Source organism: Larus michahellis, chromosome 18 (assembly GCF_964199755.1).
Source record: "Larus michahellis chromosome 18, bLarMic1.1, whole genome shotgun sequence".
NCBI classification, from domain to species: domain Eukaryota; kingdom Metazoa; phylum Chordata; class Aves; order Charadriiformes; family Laridae; genus Larus; species Larus michahellis.
In genome coordinates this window covers 3,684,745-3,698,822 of record NC_133913.1, presented here as the reverse complement: position 1 = coordinate 3,698,822, position 14,078 = coordinate 3,684,745, and the positions used below count along the sequence as shown (strand labels likewise).

At 39.6% G+C, this 14,078-nt stretch overlaps 1 protein-coding gene across 8 annotated transcripts in view; it reads left to right on the top strand.

The window, feature by feature from the left end:
- CDC27 (cell division cycle 27) overlaps positions 1 to 14,078 on the top strand; it is a 36,188-nt gene that overhangs the window by 6,824 nt on the left and 15,286 nt on the right. For 3 of the 8 annotated variants that reach the window (XM_074561599.1, XM_074561598.1, XM_074561602.1), the window contains exons 3-11: positions 3,016 to 3,163; positions 5,346 to 5,471; positions 6,455 to 6,552; positions 7,071 to 7,225; positions 7,336 to 7,550; positions 8,250 to 8,364; positions 11,855 to 11,970; positions 12,410 to 12,509; positions 13,158 to 13,365. In XM_074561599.1, the coding sequence (XP_074417700.1) occupies positions 3,016 to 3,163; positions 5,346 to 5,471; positions 6,455 to 6,552; positions 7,071 to 7,225; positions 7,336 to 7,550; positions 8,250 to 8,364; positions 11,855 to 11,970; positions 12,410 to 12,509; positions 13,158 to 13,365 (1,281 nt within the window). Of the gene's footprint in view, positions 1 to 3,015; positions 3,164 to 5,274; positions 5,472 to 6,454; positions 6,553 to 7,070; positions 7,226 to 7,335; positions 7,551 to 8,249; positions 8,365 to 11,836; positions 11,971 to 12,409; positions 12,510 to 13,157; positions 13,366 to 14,078 lie in introns of all 8 variants that reach the window. The other 5 variants (XM_074561597.1, XM_074561596.1, XM_074561603.1 and 2 more) reach the window with 3 other exon arrangements.

The following is a 14,078-nucleotide window of genomic DNA, read 5'->3' as shown; positions in this document are numbered from 1 at the left end:
ACATGTCTTCCAAGGGCACTTGAGGATAGATGCATACACAAATTCTGCAAATTGTCTTGATGGTGAAAGCTGTCTTTGTTAATAACTCTGTTCAGATATGTTGATTGGTGTGTTAGCTGAAAGAGATAATCTTGTGATGATGAGAGAAAAGTGTAGTGAAATTGAGACAATGAGAATCAGAACATATGGAATGGGTATCTCCTGTTGAATTCTTGCTAATTTTTACTTCATTGTAATGCTGTCACATCTAGGATGTCTGGGATACTGAGCAGGCAGCAGTAACACAAATCTATGCCTTTCCTGGTCCCTCAAAGAGCTCTTTCTTCTTGTGTTCTAGTCCCTCTTCTTCCTTAACCTTTCCTCCATGACCTCAGATAAGGTTTTTGTTCTTCTCTACTTCTTTGTCCTCCAGCCTGGTGTTCAGCTTTTCTTCTCTATTTTGAAAGGGGTTGTCCCCTAATCACTAACATATTTTAGCTTAAGGGTTGGGTTGGTTTTTTTCATAAGTGTAATATAATTTCTTATGCTAAACAACTTGAGCTTATAATGTGAATTAAACTGCATAACCTGTTTCATGCTCTGTGTTTTGTGACAAAATATTTTGCTTTCAGTGTTTTGCCTGACATGCCCACAAAGCATATCTTAACAATGGAAACACAAATCTAATTTTTGAGAAGTAAAGACTTTTTTTTTTCTCCTTATGTCAAAGTTACCCGTGAAATCTGAGGTCTTCCAGATGGTGCTCAAATGAGAGGTGTTGTGTAGAATATTATGGAATCTTATAATCTAGGTGTATGGAAAGGAAATAGTGTTTTAAGGATGACTTCTGTCCCCTGAACACAGCACGTTGGGAGATGCAGGGAAATGCTAGACTGAAGGTAGTTGCCAAGGATGTAGAAACGAAGAGAATCCACTTTTTGCAGCAGCCAAGAGAAAAATATACGACTTGATACTGACTCTATCTTTGCAGGATCATCTCTGCAAGAGTACTTCAAACAGCTCTTTTCAGTGACCAGCAGTGCTGAGAGAGAACAGCATGCATGCTGTCACTGGGTTCAAGCAATTAACTTGCTAACAAAACATCTGGCCTCTGCTTAAAATAAGTTATACTGCAGAGGAGAAGCTGCTGGCCTTAAATGCAGTGACTCCGTATGGACGGTGGTGATTTTTACCCTGAGAAGAACTTCTTTGAAGTCCACCTGCAATTACTGTCCTTGTAGGGACATCTGTGGCTTGGTAGTTTCCCAGAACTCTTGAATTGTGTTAAATTTAGTGGAGAAAAAAAATTGATTTAACTTTAATTTTCGAAAAGATCTTAGTGTTTTTAGGCTAAGGCTAATAAAATGTCCTCACTTTGGGTCTTCAGTTTCCATTGTCGCTGTCTGGGTGATGACACAAACTTAAAATAGTCAGTTTTCAGCGTAGCGAAGGATTTGAGCAGGTTGCCCAAAGAGGTTTTTGTACAACGCTCATATTGATTTTTCTGTTGAGTTCCATGTAGGTAGATAAAAAAAACATCATCAGAATTGTTTCTTTTAAGGCTGAATTCCATTTGCACAGCAGTGTGTTCTGAAAAGTATAAAGTAATGCGGGTTTCTTAATTGGAGAGTTAAGTTGCTTGCCTTTATAGGCAGCCTTTCTTTGATTTCAAAATACATCATTGCATAAGGGTGACTTGAGTGTAACATTTTGGGAAATGCAAAGAATAGGGTAAGATTCCATGGTTGTTTATAATCCGTGAGCGTCTCTGGATGTCTCTCTCTAACTCAGGGAACAGTTAAAATGAAGACATACAGATATTTCACATCATCGTAGCTTAATGCTCGCATTAACACCACAGCACGGTAATGCTCACTGTTGCCTCACGAAAGCGCATTCTCTGGCGTTTAAAGTTTCGGCTGATAATTCTCAGTAAGGTTTTAAGTTACTCCAGGGGTTAGCTCTGTCCTTTATGCTGTAATCACAAGTAAAATCAGCAAGTCTGACCTCAGTCTCAAATCTGGATGCCAAGTCAAGCTCTGGGAATAGAACATTCTCGGCGCGGTACATAATTCATCTCTGCAATGGAAGCAGACATCAAATCTAAATACTTCCCGTTTCTGCCATAGAGAAGTGTTTCTATCTTGATTATTCCTGTTTGCTGTTTAGATAAAGGTGATTTTTCCTGAAGCTTGACTACTTCATTCAGAATTTAGAAACCTGTGAGGATTCAGCTTGGGAAGAGGATTTGTAGGAGCGTTTGTCCCTATCACTACTTCCTAACATAAAATAAATAAAGTATTTGAATGGTAATTTCAATGTCTCCAATGAAATAACGAGTGTAGGCAGCAAGAAGGACAAGGCTTGGTGTTGGGGTAGAGGTGACTGGTAATTGATGGACTTTAAAAGTCATTAAAATTGGAAAATCTGCTTCATTAAGTCACATGAAGATACAGCATCAAGCGCTTTAGAAAAATAACAGAAGTAAAATTGCAAACAGGAAAAGACCGCTTGAAATTAGGGTTAAAACTGTTAAATTAGGCTACAATTGATCTTACTTCTAAAAGCTCTTCTACTTCCTAAGAGTCAGTGTTGTGCCAGTGCTTATGCGCTGGTTAAGCTGGCGCAGAGCGTTACCAGCGGTGTGATGATACTCTGAGCCAAGTCTTGGTGTGGCCGAAGACTTGTTAAAGTTGCTGTGTTCTGCTGGGAATGACTGCTTTGCTTGACTTGCTGTTATTTTTAACAACAAGCTGGCTAATCACTTATTTAGATCAGGTAGCCAGAAAGATCAAAGTTCTCCTACAACAGTAGATGTTACGAGTTGGTCTGATTATACAAGAAAATGGCGTATGGAAGTTTGCGATATGCTGACAAATAAAGAAATGCGCTTCGTTCAGTAATGAATTTCTCTAATATCAATACTTGGTTTCTTTTCTCTTATTCCTAGCTGGCTTCTACCCCCTGCCCCCAAATTCTTTGTATCAAAAGGGTAAATGACCAACTGATTATTTTTTTTATTATTTTTTTTTTTAGTACATTCAGAAGAAGCACTGTTTTTACTGGCAACGTGTTACTACCGCTCAGGAAAGGCATATAAAGCATACAGGCTCCTAAAGGGACACAGCTGTACTACCCCGCAATGTAAATACCTGCTTGCAAAATGTTGTGTTGACCTCAGCAAGTAAGTAAATCCTTTATGTTCAGTCCAGGGTTACAAATGCATCTCTTCTTCTTTTTTTTTTTTTTTGGATTTCTCTTTAAAAGCTGCATAAACTTGTAATTCATTGGTCCTTCAGCTCTAAAGATTATAAGTTCAATTCATTTTGCTTACAGATATGGACCTAAGGAATATTAGCCCATATTGCAGAAACCCCTGAAAGGTATTGAATAACTTACAAAGGAGCTGTCAAAGTGTATAGGGGGAGAAAAACGTTGATTGCTGAGATGGCTCAAGGAGATCACTCTGGGAAGCGTTTGGTTTGGTTTTGCATTTCCTCTGATACTTCGCTTATTTCATTAAGTGTTTCCAGTATGAATTTAGTGGATGGGCCACTTCCCTCAAACAGTAAGCTTGCTCCTCTTGCCCAGTGACTGTTAATGCCTGGGTGGGGGAAAAGGTGGCAGACAGAAATATTTTTTTTTTTCTTTTTAAAAGCCCACAACAAACCCACCTTGAGTCCTCATCCAAGAATGCTGCATTCGATGTCAAAATTAACCTTGAGAGGGACATAGGAGTGTCAAGGTGTCTTGCTGGTTTGCTGGTGTCTCACAGGAAGAGCATGTAATGAAGTAACTCAAGCTCCAGGCCCTAATGCCCTGAGAGGTTGTTGGTGAGGGTATTTCACTTCTGTGTAGACCTTCCAGGCTATTGCAGCTCAAATGTAGGAAACTCTGGCTGAGATACGGAATGGAGGGGATGAGGCACCAAAGCCAAAACCTGAGTTCAAAAAACTTAGTTCAAAATACTGTGGCAGTTATTGACAGAAGCTAAAATGTCTCTCTGTAAAACCTTGTGGTTATGTGTTGTGGCTTTTTTGGTTTGGTTTTTTTGGTGGCCCTCTTCCAATGACCAAAAAAAAATTGTTTAATTTCTTTAGAATAGGTAATATGTGACGTTTGGTATTTCACACAGTATGATGCGATTATTTTGCAGGATTTGTGATCCTACTCACAACACATAACCAAAATGCGGTGCTCTCCGGAGGCAGCAGGGGAAGCTCTGTAGTCTTTGATAATCTCTTTAGTAGGCGAGTCCTTTGACATCTTTAGCAAGGATGTCTTGACTTGTTGTGTTTCTCTTGACACTCTTTTAACACTTTTGGAGCTGTTAGGATACAGGTTTCTTTGCATCTTCTGTTGAAAGGGAAATCATGTTAATGCTCTTCTTGGCAAGATCCCAGTGGAATTAGCTTGAAGCTGATCGTTCCCTCCCTTGCTTTTACAAAATCTGGTGTGTGCATGTAGTACATCAGCTTCTGAACTCATTGCCGTTAGATGGGTGGGATTTCTTAAATGTATTCTTTAGAATCTGTTAAATTTAACTGTCATTGCTGCTGTTACAGTTATATGAGCCCGTTTATATGGATGTACCTTGTTTTCTTGTGGGAATGGTCTATACTGATGGAAGCATCTAACCACAACTGTAATTTCAAGTTGAGGCAAGAAGAGGTGATTTGTTTATGCAGGTGTCAGTCTCAAAACCCAGAAGAACACCTCCCATCCCCACAAGTTGTATAAAGTTGTTTTCAAGCCTATTAGCGAGTGGCCCATTCCACGTGAGCGGTGCTGCTCGCTGTAGGTGGAGTAGATGCAAACTGAGCCTTTGTTCTCCTTTTGAGCAGCTCTTGCAAGAGAGCAAGGCATTAAAATCCAAATTCTGTGCCATATCCCAGTATTGAATCTTAACTAAGTGCATGGAGCCTTACAGATTGTGTTTCTTAGTTGGGATACAAAGCCAGGCTAAGTGTTGTCTTGGCTTGTTACTAAGTAAAGTACCTTCAAAAATCAAATGTCCAGAAGGTTTTTCTTGTCCTCTGTTTAGTGTTCTACCTAAGATTAGTCACTTCTGGAAAAGTATATTGTATTAGCGTCTCTGGTTTTGGAGTGGGCTGGAGTTTTGGGATTTGTTTTGGTTTTCTTCGCTCCCAGTAGAGAAGTTCGGCTTCAGAGTACCGCGTACCTCCATGTTGCTAGAGGAATCCGTCACTTATTTAAAATTCATTTGCAGGAACTAGCTTGTGTGTGGTTTGAAACTTGTGAACACTGACAATGGATTTCTGTTTTTGTTTGCAGCAGCGTGAAAACACTGGACTACCAATACTGTGAGCCTTGTAACCCCTTTAAACCTCTTGTTTTTTAAAAAGGCTTGCAGAAGGAGAGCAGATCTTATCTGGTGGAGTCTTGAATAAACAGAAAAGCCATGATGACATTGTTATGGAGTTTGGTGACTCTGCATGCTTTACACTCTCCTTACTGGGACATGTCTACTGGTAACGTTGCTTTTTTTGTCTCATAAAGCTTGGGGGTTTCTATTTGACCAAGCCAAATTTTAGTCAGATATATTTTTAGTCACCCCAGGATACACCTGTCTTCGGGTTATATGGCCTGCACAATTTTGGACTGCGATAGATGCAGGTAGATAGTTATGGAAACCATCTAATTTGGGGAATGCAAGAATGGTTTATCTTTCTCCTAGAGCTTATGACTGACTGAAAACAAATTCTTCTTTTCCGGGTTGTTAAGCAAGCAATCCAAGAATCTTTTTTTTATATATATACCTTTGGGTTTGTTCTGTATTCTTCCCTAAGAGACATGCTCAAGGCCTGTTTCTCCGTGTTGCCATTTTGATTTTTCTGTATCTGTTTTACAGATGTATAGCTGTAACCTTCAAATGAAAGTTTTGAGGACTGTCAGTCAGAATAACTTTACAAATTTAAGTGTTTTGCTTTTGCTTAGATGCAAGAAAATGCTTAGATGCATTTACCACATCTTGGTAAATGTGAACAGATTGAATAGGAACAGTGGGATTCTGGAGTTCTTCCCTGGTATACCTGTTCTCAAAAATATTTATTTCAGAAGAAGCCTATCTTTGTAGCCAGATACTTAAGTATTCAATTTAGCCCCTAATTTAGGTGCAAAAATATTATCCATAGATATATAAAATGGCTGGAAGGCTAGCAGTCGGATTGCTGTTTGCATAAAAGAAAAAAGCTGTTGTGAAGAACAGCATCTGTCTGAAACGAAAATTCTCAAGCTCTGTTAGTGCTTCTGTAACTTTTTTTTTTTTGAGGACTGTGTCTAAATATGTCAAATAACTTCAAAAGCACTCAATATTACTCTGTGGTTTGAAAAATGAGGACTGTTGCCGTGACTCTCAATGTGTTTTTCTTTTTCAACTCCTCTTCTGGAAAGCTATCTTGAACAAAAGCGCTGTTCTTAAGTTTCCCTATAAACTGTTACATTCTTTTTGCAGCAAGACAGACCGGCTTGCCAAAGGATCAGAATGTTACCAAAAGAGCCTTAGTTTAAATCCTTTCCTCTGGTCCCCTTTTGAATCGCTATGTGAAATAGGTAAGTCTGCAGAACCATTTTACTAGTGAAGATGTTTTCTGGTTAAGTCAAGCTTTCTGATTTGCCGTCGCCATGTGGCAAGGTTTGTTTTAACTTCTTGTCCAGAACTAGTAAGGAAAATGCTAGCAGAATTATTCGGGAGTAGTTTTGTGAGCAATCACACATTCGAAAACTCTACCAGTGTTTAGAGCTTTCGTCTTGTTTTCGTCTATTTTTTGCTACTTATACACTTTTGGATCTAACAACACTACATGCTTTGCAACCTACAGTTAGTAGACCCTTAGCAACTATGCTTCTGAGAATTACTTAAAAAAAACAAGACTGTTTTTTTAATAAAACTGATTGTCCAGGGTTTTGTAGTGGAAAAACACTTCTGATTTAGTGTAAGGGGTTTTAAAACAATGAAATTGGAACACACCCCTCTTAAAATACCTTCTCCCCTGTCCTCCTTGTTTCAGCCTGAATATTCAGTGTGTAGACTTAGGAATAACTACTTAAATCTCTTTCCGATCTTACAGGTGAAAAACCAGACCCTGACCAAACGTTTAAATTAACATCTTTACAGAACTTCAGCAGCTGTCTGCCTAACACTTGCACAACGTTGGTATCTAATCACAACATATCCCATAGGCAGCCTGAGACTGTCCTTATGGAAACGCCACAAGACACAATTGTGAGTTTTGCTAAAATCATTGTATTTAAAGCAGTCTTTCCAGCTTCGCTGAAGAATGCTAATCAGAAACTACACTTTGTGAGTATCTAACAGCCGCCTTCCATTTTCAGGAGTTGAACAGAATCAACCTAGAATCCTCCAATTCAAAATATTCCTCCTTGAACACGGATTCTTCTATGTCTTACATTGACTCGGCTGTAATTTCACCAGATGCTGTCCCTCTCGGGTCAGGAACTGCCATATTGTCTAAACAGGCTCAAAATAAACCAAAAACCGGGCGGAGTTTACTGGGGGGACCTGCAGCTTTGAGCCCTCTAACTCCAAGGTAGGTTCCTGAGACAGACAATTTCTGTCTACAGCCGTGTCTGTTATTTGAAACAGGCAAGATGTCTGGTGCCCCACAACACGCTCGAGCACGTGTGTTGGTAGTGTATTATAAATAATGCTGCAGAAGTGAAAGCTAAACGACTTTTGTAACTGCTCTTGGTCCTAGTGTTCGTCTCTTCTGTTTTTTAAACAAGCAGTTAGTATTTGATTAGCAGAGAACTGTTGATTCAGTATATTGCTTCTTGTGATGGTCACACTGGAAAAAGTGCTTAAAGGAATATGTTCTGCTCTGGAATAAACTTTATTATGAAAAGCTACTCTTAAGAGCTTTCCTTGAAGAATAGCTCTCTTCTGAAGAGCATTTGTGTGTATATATTTTTTTTTCTCTATCCTACATGCCATCAGAGTTAAACAGTGTTATATTACAAGCTGTTAATCTTTGGATGGTCTGTGTTCTATTAGTTATTATGCAGGCTGGCAAAGTTGTGTAATTTTTCAATTTGAGCAATAAGAATGCTTTCTATTCAAGTGTCTCTTTATGGATGAGGCTAGTAAGATATTAGAGGGTTAACATAAATCCATGAAGTAGTTCTGAAATAAAGTTGATCATCTGGGTCCCGGTTTTAATCACAGAATCAGGCCAGCTCTAGTGGTCTGACATTGAGACATTGACCCTTCCTCTTTGTTTTGTTCTCAGCTTTGGAATTTTGCCACTAGAAACCCCAAGCCCTGGAGATGGATCGTATTTACAAAACTACACAAACTCTTCCTCTGTAATTGATGTGCCATCCACAGGAGCACCTTCGAAGAAGGTATCTTGCGTTCTAGAATGTGATTGCTGTTCTGTGGATTTGACGTTGCAGTGTGCTTTTAAAGAAGAATCCATGTTTCAGGAAAAAAATCCCAACGTTGTACAGGAGCTGAGTTCTGCTAACAGTGAGGAGAACACAACTTAGCCCCTGTTCACAAAATTTGTGTTGAAAAACAACTTGTCTGAGCATGGAACTGATTGCAGCCGCCTTTAGTTCTAGAAACGGTTTGGGTTTATTGAGAATTAAATTTATGTCTAATTTGTCTGCAAAGTGTGGGGTTTTTTAAAGGAAAAATACCTGCTCTTACTAGTAATTATTTAATGCCGCAAACTAATATTGTTCGCCAGCTCATGTATATTTATAGGCTAGTGAGGTTGGGGGGTAAGCGGAGCAGTTTAATTTGACTACAACTGCTTGGGTGTCCTTTGTTTCCTTACAAAACTTTTTAGACTTTTCTTAAATGTTAGTTGAAATAGAATTTGTTGTAGAATAGTCTATTACATTGAAACAACTGTTTCTAAAACCTCACTAGTTTGTTTTTCTTTTGAAAAATCTTCTTTTCAGCTAAGCAAATGAGGCAGCAAGAAAAAAAAATATACCTTATCTCAAGTAAAGATGTCTGCGTTGTAAATAGTTTCAGCTTATCGTGTCACTTCCTTTGGCTAGCAAAAGAGATTTTTGTTTTCTCCACTCTTATAATGATAAGCAATAGTCTCTTATTTCTCATGAAAACAAGCCCTTTTCCCCCCTCCCTCAAAGTGCAGGGGCATGTGCAGGCTGCCCGGCTGGTGGTGCCCGAGGCAGCCTGAGAAGGTGCTGTATCTTCTGCCCACCTGCCATCAGAGGGGAGCGTTTGGACACTGATGAGTCTAAACAACAAAGGATTCGTAACTCTTCTGTGTTCTGACTCTGAAGACAGTCCAAACTTGGAGTTTTCACTTTAAGATATATATTTTTTTGTTTAATTAATGTCTCTTCAGGGATGATTTCAAATAATCCTAGAAGCCTCAAGTGAACTGAAGCCACTGCTTTCTTGCAAGCTATTCTTGAGTTCTAATCTGCGGACCAGCGTAATCAAAATACTCCTGCTGGTCTGTGGAGGGCTGCCTGATAGAAGGGTGCTGTTTCACTCGGCTAAGTCTTGTGTAGAGGAAACTAAAAATTGTCTTTTTTGCTCAGTAAGAAACTGCCATAGTTGCCATAGTGATAAATGAGAGGTGGAATGTTGATGACAGTTGAAGAACCATTTGTTCCTTTCTAAAAACAAAAAACCTGAGGATTTTTCCCTGTATTTTTAGTAAATCTACAAGCTGCACGAGGGATGCTAGTGTTTTATAGGTGGCTAGCTCTTTAAAGCTCAGTGCAAGTAGTAGTGTTGAATTCTTCCAAAAGTAGAATTCGAATTTCCATACTTGATGCTCTGGACAAATCAGTTGGTGCTCAGTTTGTGCCATCCTGCAAGTGAAGTTTGGGAGCTGTTAAAAACTGCATTTTTCTTCTCTCATTGGCCCAATATTTAAAAGAATAAAAGCCAGTAAGCAGATAATTTTATTTTTTTTTCCTTCCCCTTTGGATGGTCTTCCACGGCCTGTGACTGGGAGCTCTGGAGTCTCATTGCAGGAGCCATTATGGTATCCTGTCTCTAGGCATCTCGTTATGCAACAGTTTCTATCGGTTCTTAATCGTGCGCTTTTTTTGCCTTTGTGTTGGGGCTGGACTGTGCTAAAACAGCCTGCTAGAAGGATGCTTTGTATGGTTCATCCAGTTCCCATCCTGTAGTTGCTCAGGACCAACCAGTTTTCGATGGTACAGCTGAAAACACTGGCTTGTGGTGGGTTGTACATACGTAGGAAGGTAAACTGTCATGAGTCTGAAAAATTGAAATAGCAAAGTGCAGCTCTTCAGTGTAGTACTCATCTGCATTTAATGTCACGCGTGTGCTACTTGCTAGGTGAAAAGCTTTGGGGAATCAAGTCATGGTTGCTGCTGCTTTGTTTCTGAATTTTGCTAATCCATGCATCTGCTTTCTGCCCAGATGCATCTGTGCTGCTACCTAAACACAAATATTTAATACATCTTAATAAACAGCTTAGAGTTCTGATGCATCCAAGAGTTCTGATGCATGCTTTGTCCAATGCAAATAATTACTTGGCCTGTTTCATTTCTGCTCTTCAAATTACCGACTTAGAAAAGGTTTAGTGTAGCTGTGGCTAGAATGTGCACGACTTTACGGAGGCAGTTTCCTAGGAAACACTTACGTAAATGAATGAAACATCAGGATGGATCCAAAGGCTTCCTATCTGAGTGGGCAAGCGTGCTTGCTGGCCGCCTAAACTGTCCTCCGATAACAAAGAAACTGAGAAGGGAAGGACAAAACGTTAGAAGTCAGAATGCATAAACTGATGTTGCATGTGCTGCCATTGATCCCGCTTGTCGATTTCTGGTGTCTTAAGGAACATCTCTTCTAAGCAGCATCACTGGGTTGAATGTTAGCGTCCCTGGAGGGGGGCAGAAAGATAGCGTTTAAGCTTTCTTTGAAAGGCAGGGAGGGGAAGGACCGGTTCTGAATCCTTTATCGGAAGTCTACACATCAGACAGCGAATTTCTATCTGAACTTGTGCCTTAGGTCTCAGATTCACAGTCACGTTATCACAGCTCTAAGCTCCCACACCTCAGCTGTGCCAGGGTAGGCATCAAAGTGCACATTTTGGCTCTCCGAAGATGTGTGAAGATACAAGACAATGTGCTGGTGCTAAGTCCTGTTATATGCTTGTAACCTGTGGCAAAGAAAAGGTACAAAAAACGTGCGTGTGAACACAAAGCACGAGTCCACTGGCTCGTAGGAACGCGCTGCTCCCTGTTAGTGAGTGTAGGACTCTGCGAACTTTCAGTGCTGTATAATGCAGGTCCCTTCTGATGAAGCAGTTTAGTTCTGTATCGGCTCCAAAGGCCAAAGCAATAGTGATTTGATTTGTGAAATACCGATTTACGCTATGAACAAGCGTGCTAAACAGGAGAGCAGCGGGCTCGGATGTTGTACGGTCTGTGCCTCATCGAGATGTTAATGCTGAATGGCTTCTGGATGTAATTGTAACACGATAATTCAGAAATCTCTTCTCGTGGTTGTGGGGTTTTTCTTGTACAACTTTCTCTGTAGGAAGAACTTTAAATATGACATCTTTTAATTCCCTCTTATTCTTGCACAAACAACATATAGTTTCCTGCCACTAGATGGAGATTTTATATCTTTCAAATAATGTGCATAAAGTTGGTAAACTCGGTGTTACTGGCATTTTAGCAGGTAAAATGAGAAATCCTTTGGATGGCTGTCCCTTGGGATGGGGAAACCCCTCACTCTTGATTGAAGGAATCTCTATTTATCCTCGTTTGTTCAGCGTTTGATAGGCACAATGGGTTTGGTTTCATGTAGCAGAGGTTGTGCCTTCTTGGTGACATAATAACAAACCTGTAGAAACTTTGTGTTATGCAGACTGTCAGCAGGATAAGCCAAGCTGGAACAAAATCTGTCTTCTCGCAGAGCGGCAATAGCCGGGAAGTCACTCCAATTCTCGTTGCACAAACGCAGAGCTCCGGCCCACAGACAAGGTAGGGGAAAAAAGATACCTTGGTATTACCTTTTGCATCTCCTTTCTTGAAGGAATTTGGTGCTGTATTTGCCCAACTTGTGCGGATGTTCCTGCAGAATTTCTCTCTGGATGAGGAAGGAGTGAATATTTTTTTTTTGTGAGGTAAAATAACTCCAGTGTGTAAGTGGGAAGCTTGTGCATGGTGGTTGGTCTGTTTGTTTTAAATCTCCTTTGCAGTTAGACCACTTCATCAGTAAATGAAAAAGTAGCTGGAAGGAAATTCTGCTCATGTTCTTGCCATGCAACAGGTAGATTTGGGGTTTTTATCCCTCAAAATGGGAACATCTGTACTATAGTACTTGGGCATTTTTCTTTAAAACAAAGATAAAAGCTGGTTTTATTAAAAATGGAGTGAAGAACTTTAATTTTTCTTTTTTTAATGTGCCGTTTGTTTTCAGTACAACACCTCAGGTATTGAGCCCGACAATTGCTGCTCCCCCAAACGCACTGCCTCGAAGAAGCTCTCGCCTGTTTACTAGTGATAGCTCTACAACAAAGGTAACAAACTTCAGTACAGTTTCTTACCCGTGCCCCTGTACTGACTAATAATTTCCCCATATACGTAGCAATTCTAGCAGCTTAAGAACAGGTCCTATAATGAGAGGAGCTTATGAAATATCTGGCTGTACAAAAACTTGTCATGATGCCATAATATGTTATTTTTTTTTAAGCACTCAAGTGCTCAACTGGAATAGTAGGAAGAAGACTATCATGAAGAAAAGCAAAGACACGTACTGGGTTGAAAAATGCAGTGGTGCTGTCAACCCGTTTGAAAAGCGGTTGTGTCATTCAGATATATTTATTGAATTCATTTTGAGCAGATACTTTTTTTTATTTTTGCCAAAACAAAGTTATGTTCATCTGTTTTCTGCTCTTCAAACAATGGAGCGGAACACTAAAGCACAAATACTCGTGGACTGTAGTTAGGTGATGTGAACTCTTGCTGTTTAAAGATGAACTACTAAACATTTGTGAGGTTATTAGGTGCCTGCATACTTAAGTTTAAAAGTCAAACGGCTGGGCATGGTTGTCAAAGCTGCAAAGAGGCATAAATATAACTTTACGCAAGTCACTTCCAAGTTTAGTCTTCTGAATTGAAAAGACTTTTTTTTTAATATACGTAACTCTTACTTTTCTTAATTGCAGGAAAATAGCAAAAAATTAAAAATGAAGTTTCCACCTAAGATTCCAAACAGAAAAACAAAAAGTAAAACAAATAAGGGAGGAATAACTCAACCAAACTTAAATGATGGTTTGGAAATTACCAAACTGGACTCTTCCATCATTTCAGAAGGGAAAATTTCCACTGTTGCACCACAGATCCAGGCTTTTACGCTACAGAAGGCAGCAGCAGGTCTGTTTGAACACTATTGGACTCCAGTAGAGTAAAACTTAGTATATCTCTATTTGAAGGTTGAATGGGGGAAAAAAAAATGTTGCTCCAGTGTTCGCTTCTTTCTTGTTTCGGTTAGCCTGCAGCTATCGCTTTTGTATAATTATGAAAACTGATTGAATTCAGTATCTTCTAGTTAACTTAATACGAACATGTGAAGAAGTATTAAAAGCGGCTAGCTGTAAGCAGGTGTATCTTGCGAGCACTGATCCTTATTAATGATTAAAATATTTCCAGGCAAGATTCTTGGAAACTGATTCGAAGGCGCTATGAGTAACCCAGTCATCTTCCCTCAAAATCGGGTTTATACAGGCTGTTCTCCCTTCATATTTCCCATTTGTTTAAAAACAAGTCTTTATTCAGATTGTCAGAAAATCCTAGACAAACTGCTGAATTCTTCTCTTTTTGGCTCAGTAATGTTTCCAGGCAGCAAGAAGATGTATCCATGGATACCAGACATGTGGAAACTGTGTTCAGACCTAACAAAATGTTTGAATAGCTGCTGTAAATGCAAAACTCCAGTTGCCCTGAACTTCAGAGTTTCTCTGTGCCTGAGTGTTCTGTTGCTGGCTTAAGAAGTCGTTACTATCAGACTTCCATTAAAAAGGTTGATCTTTGGAATATTATGCCTAAATTAAGAGTGTATAAGCCTGTGTTTGGGAACTCCTGAGAGA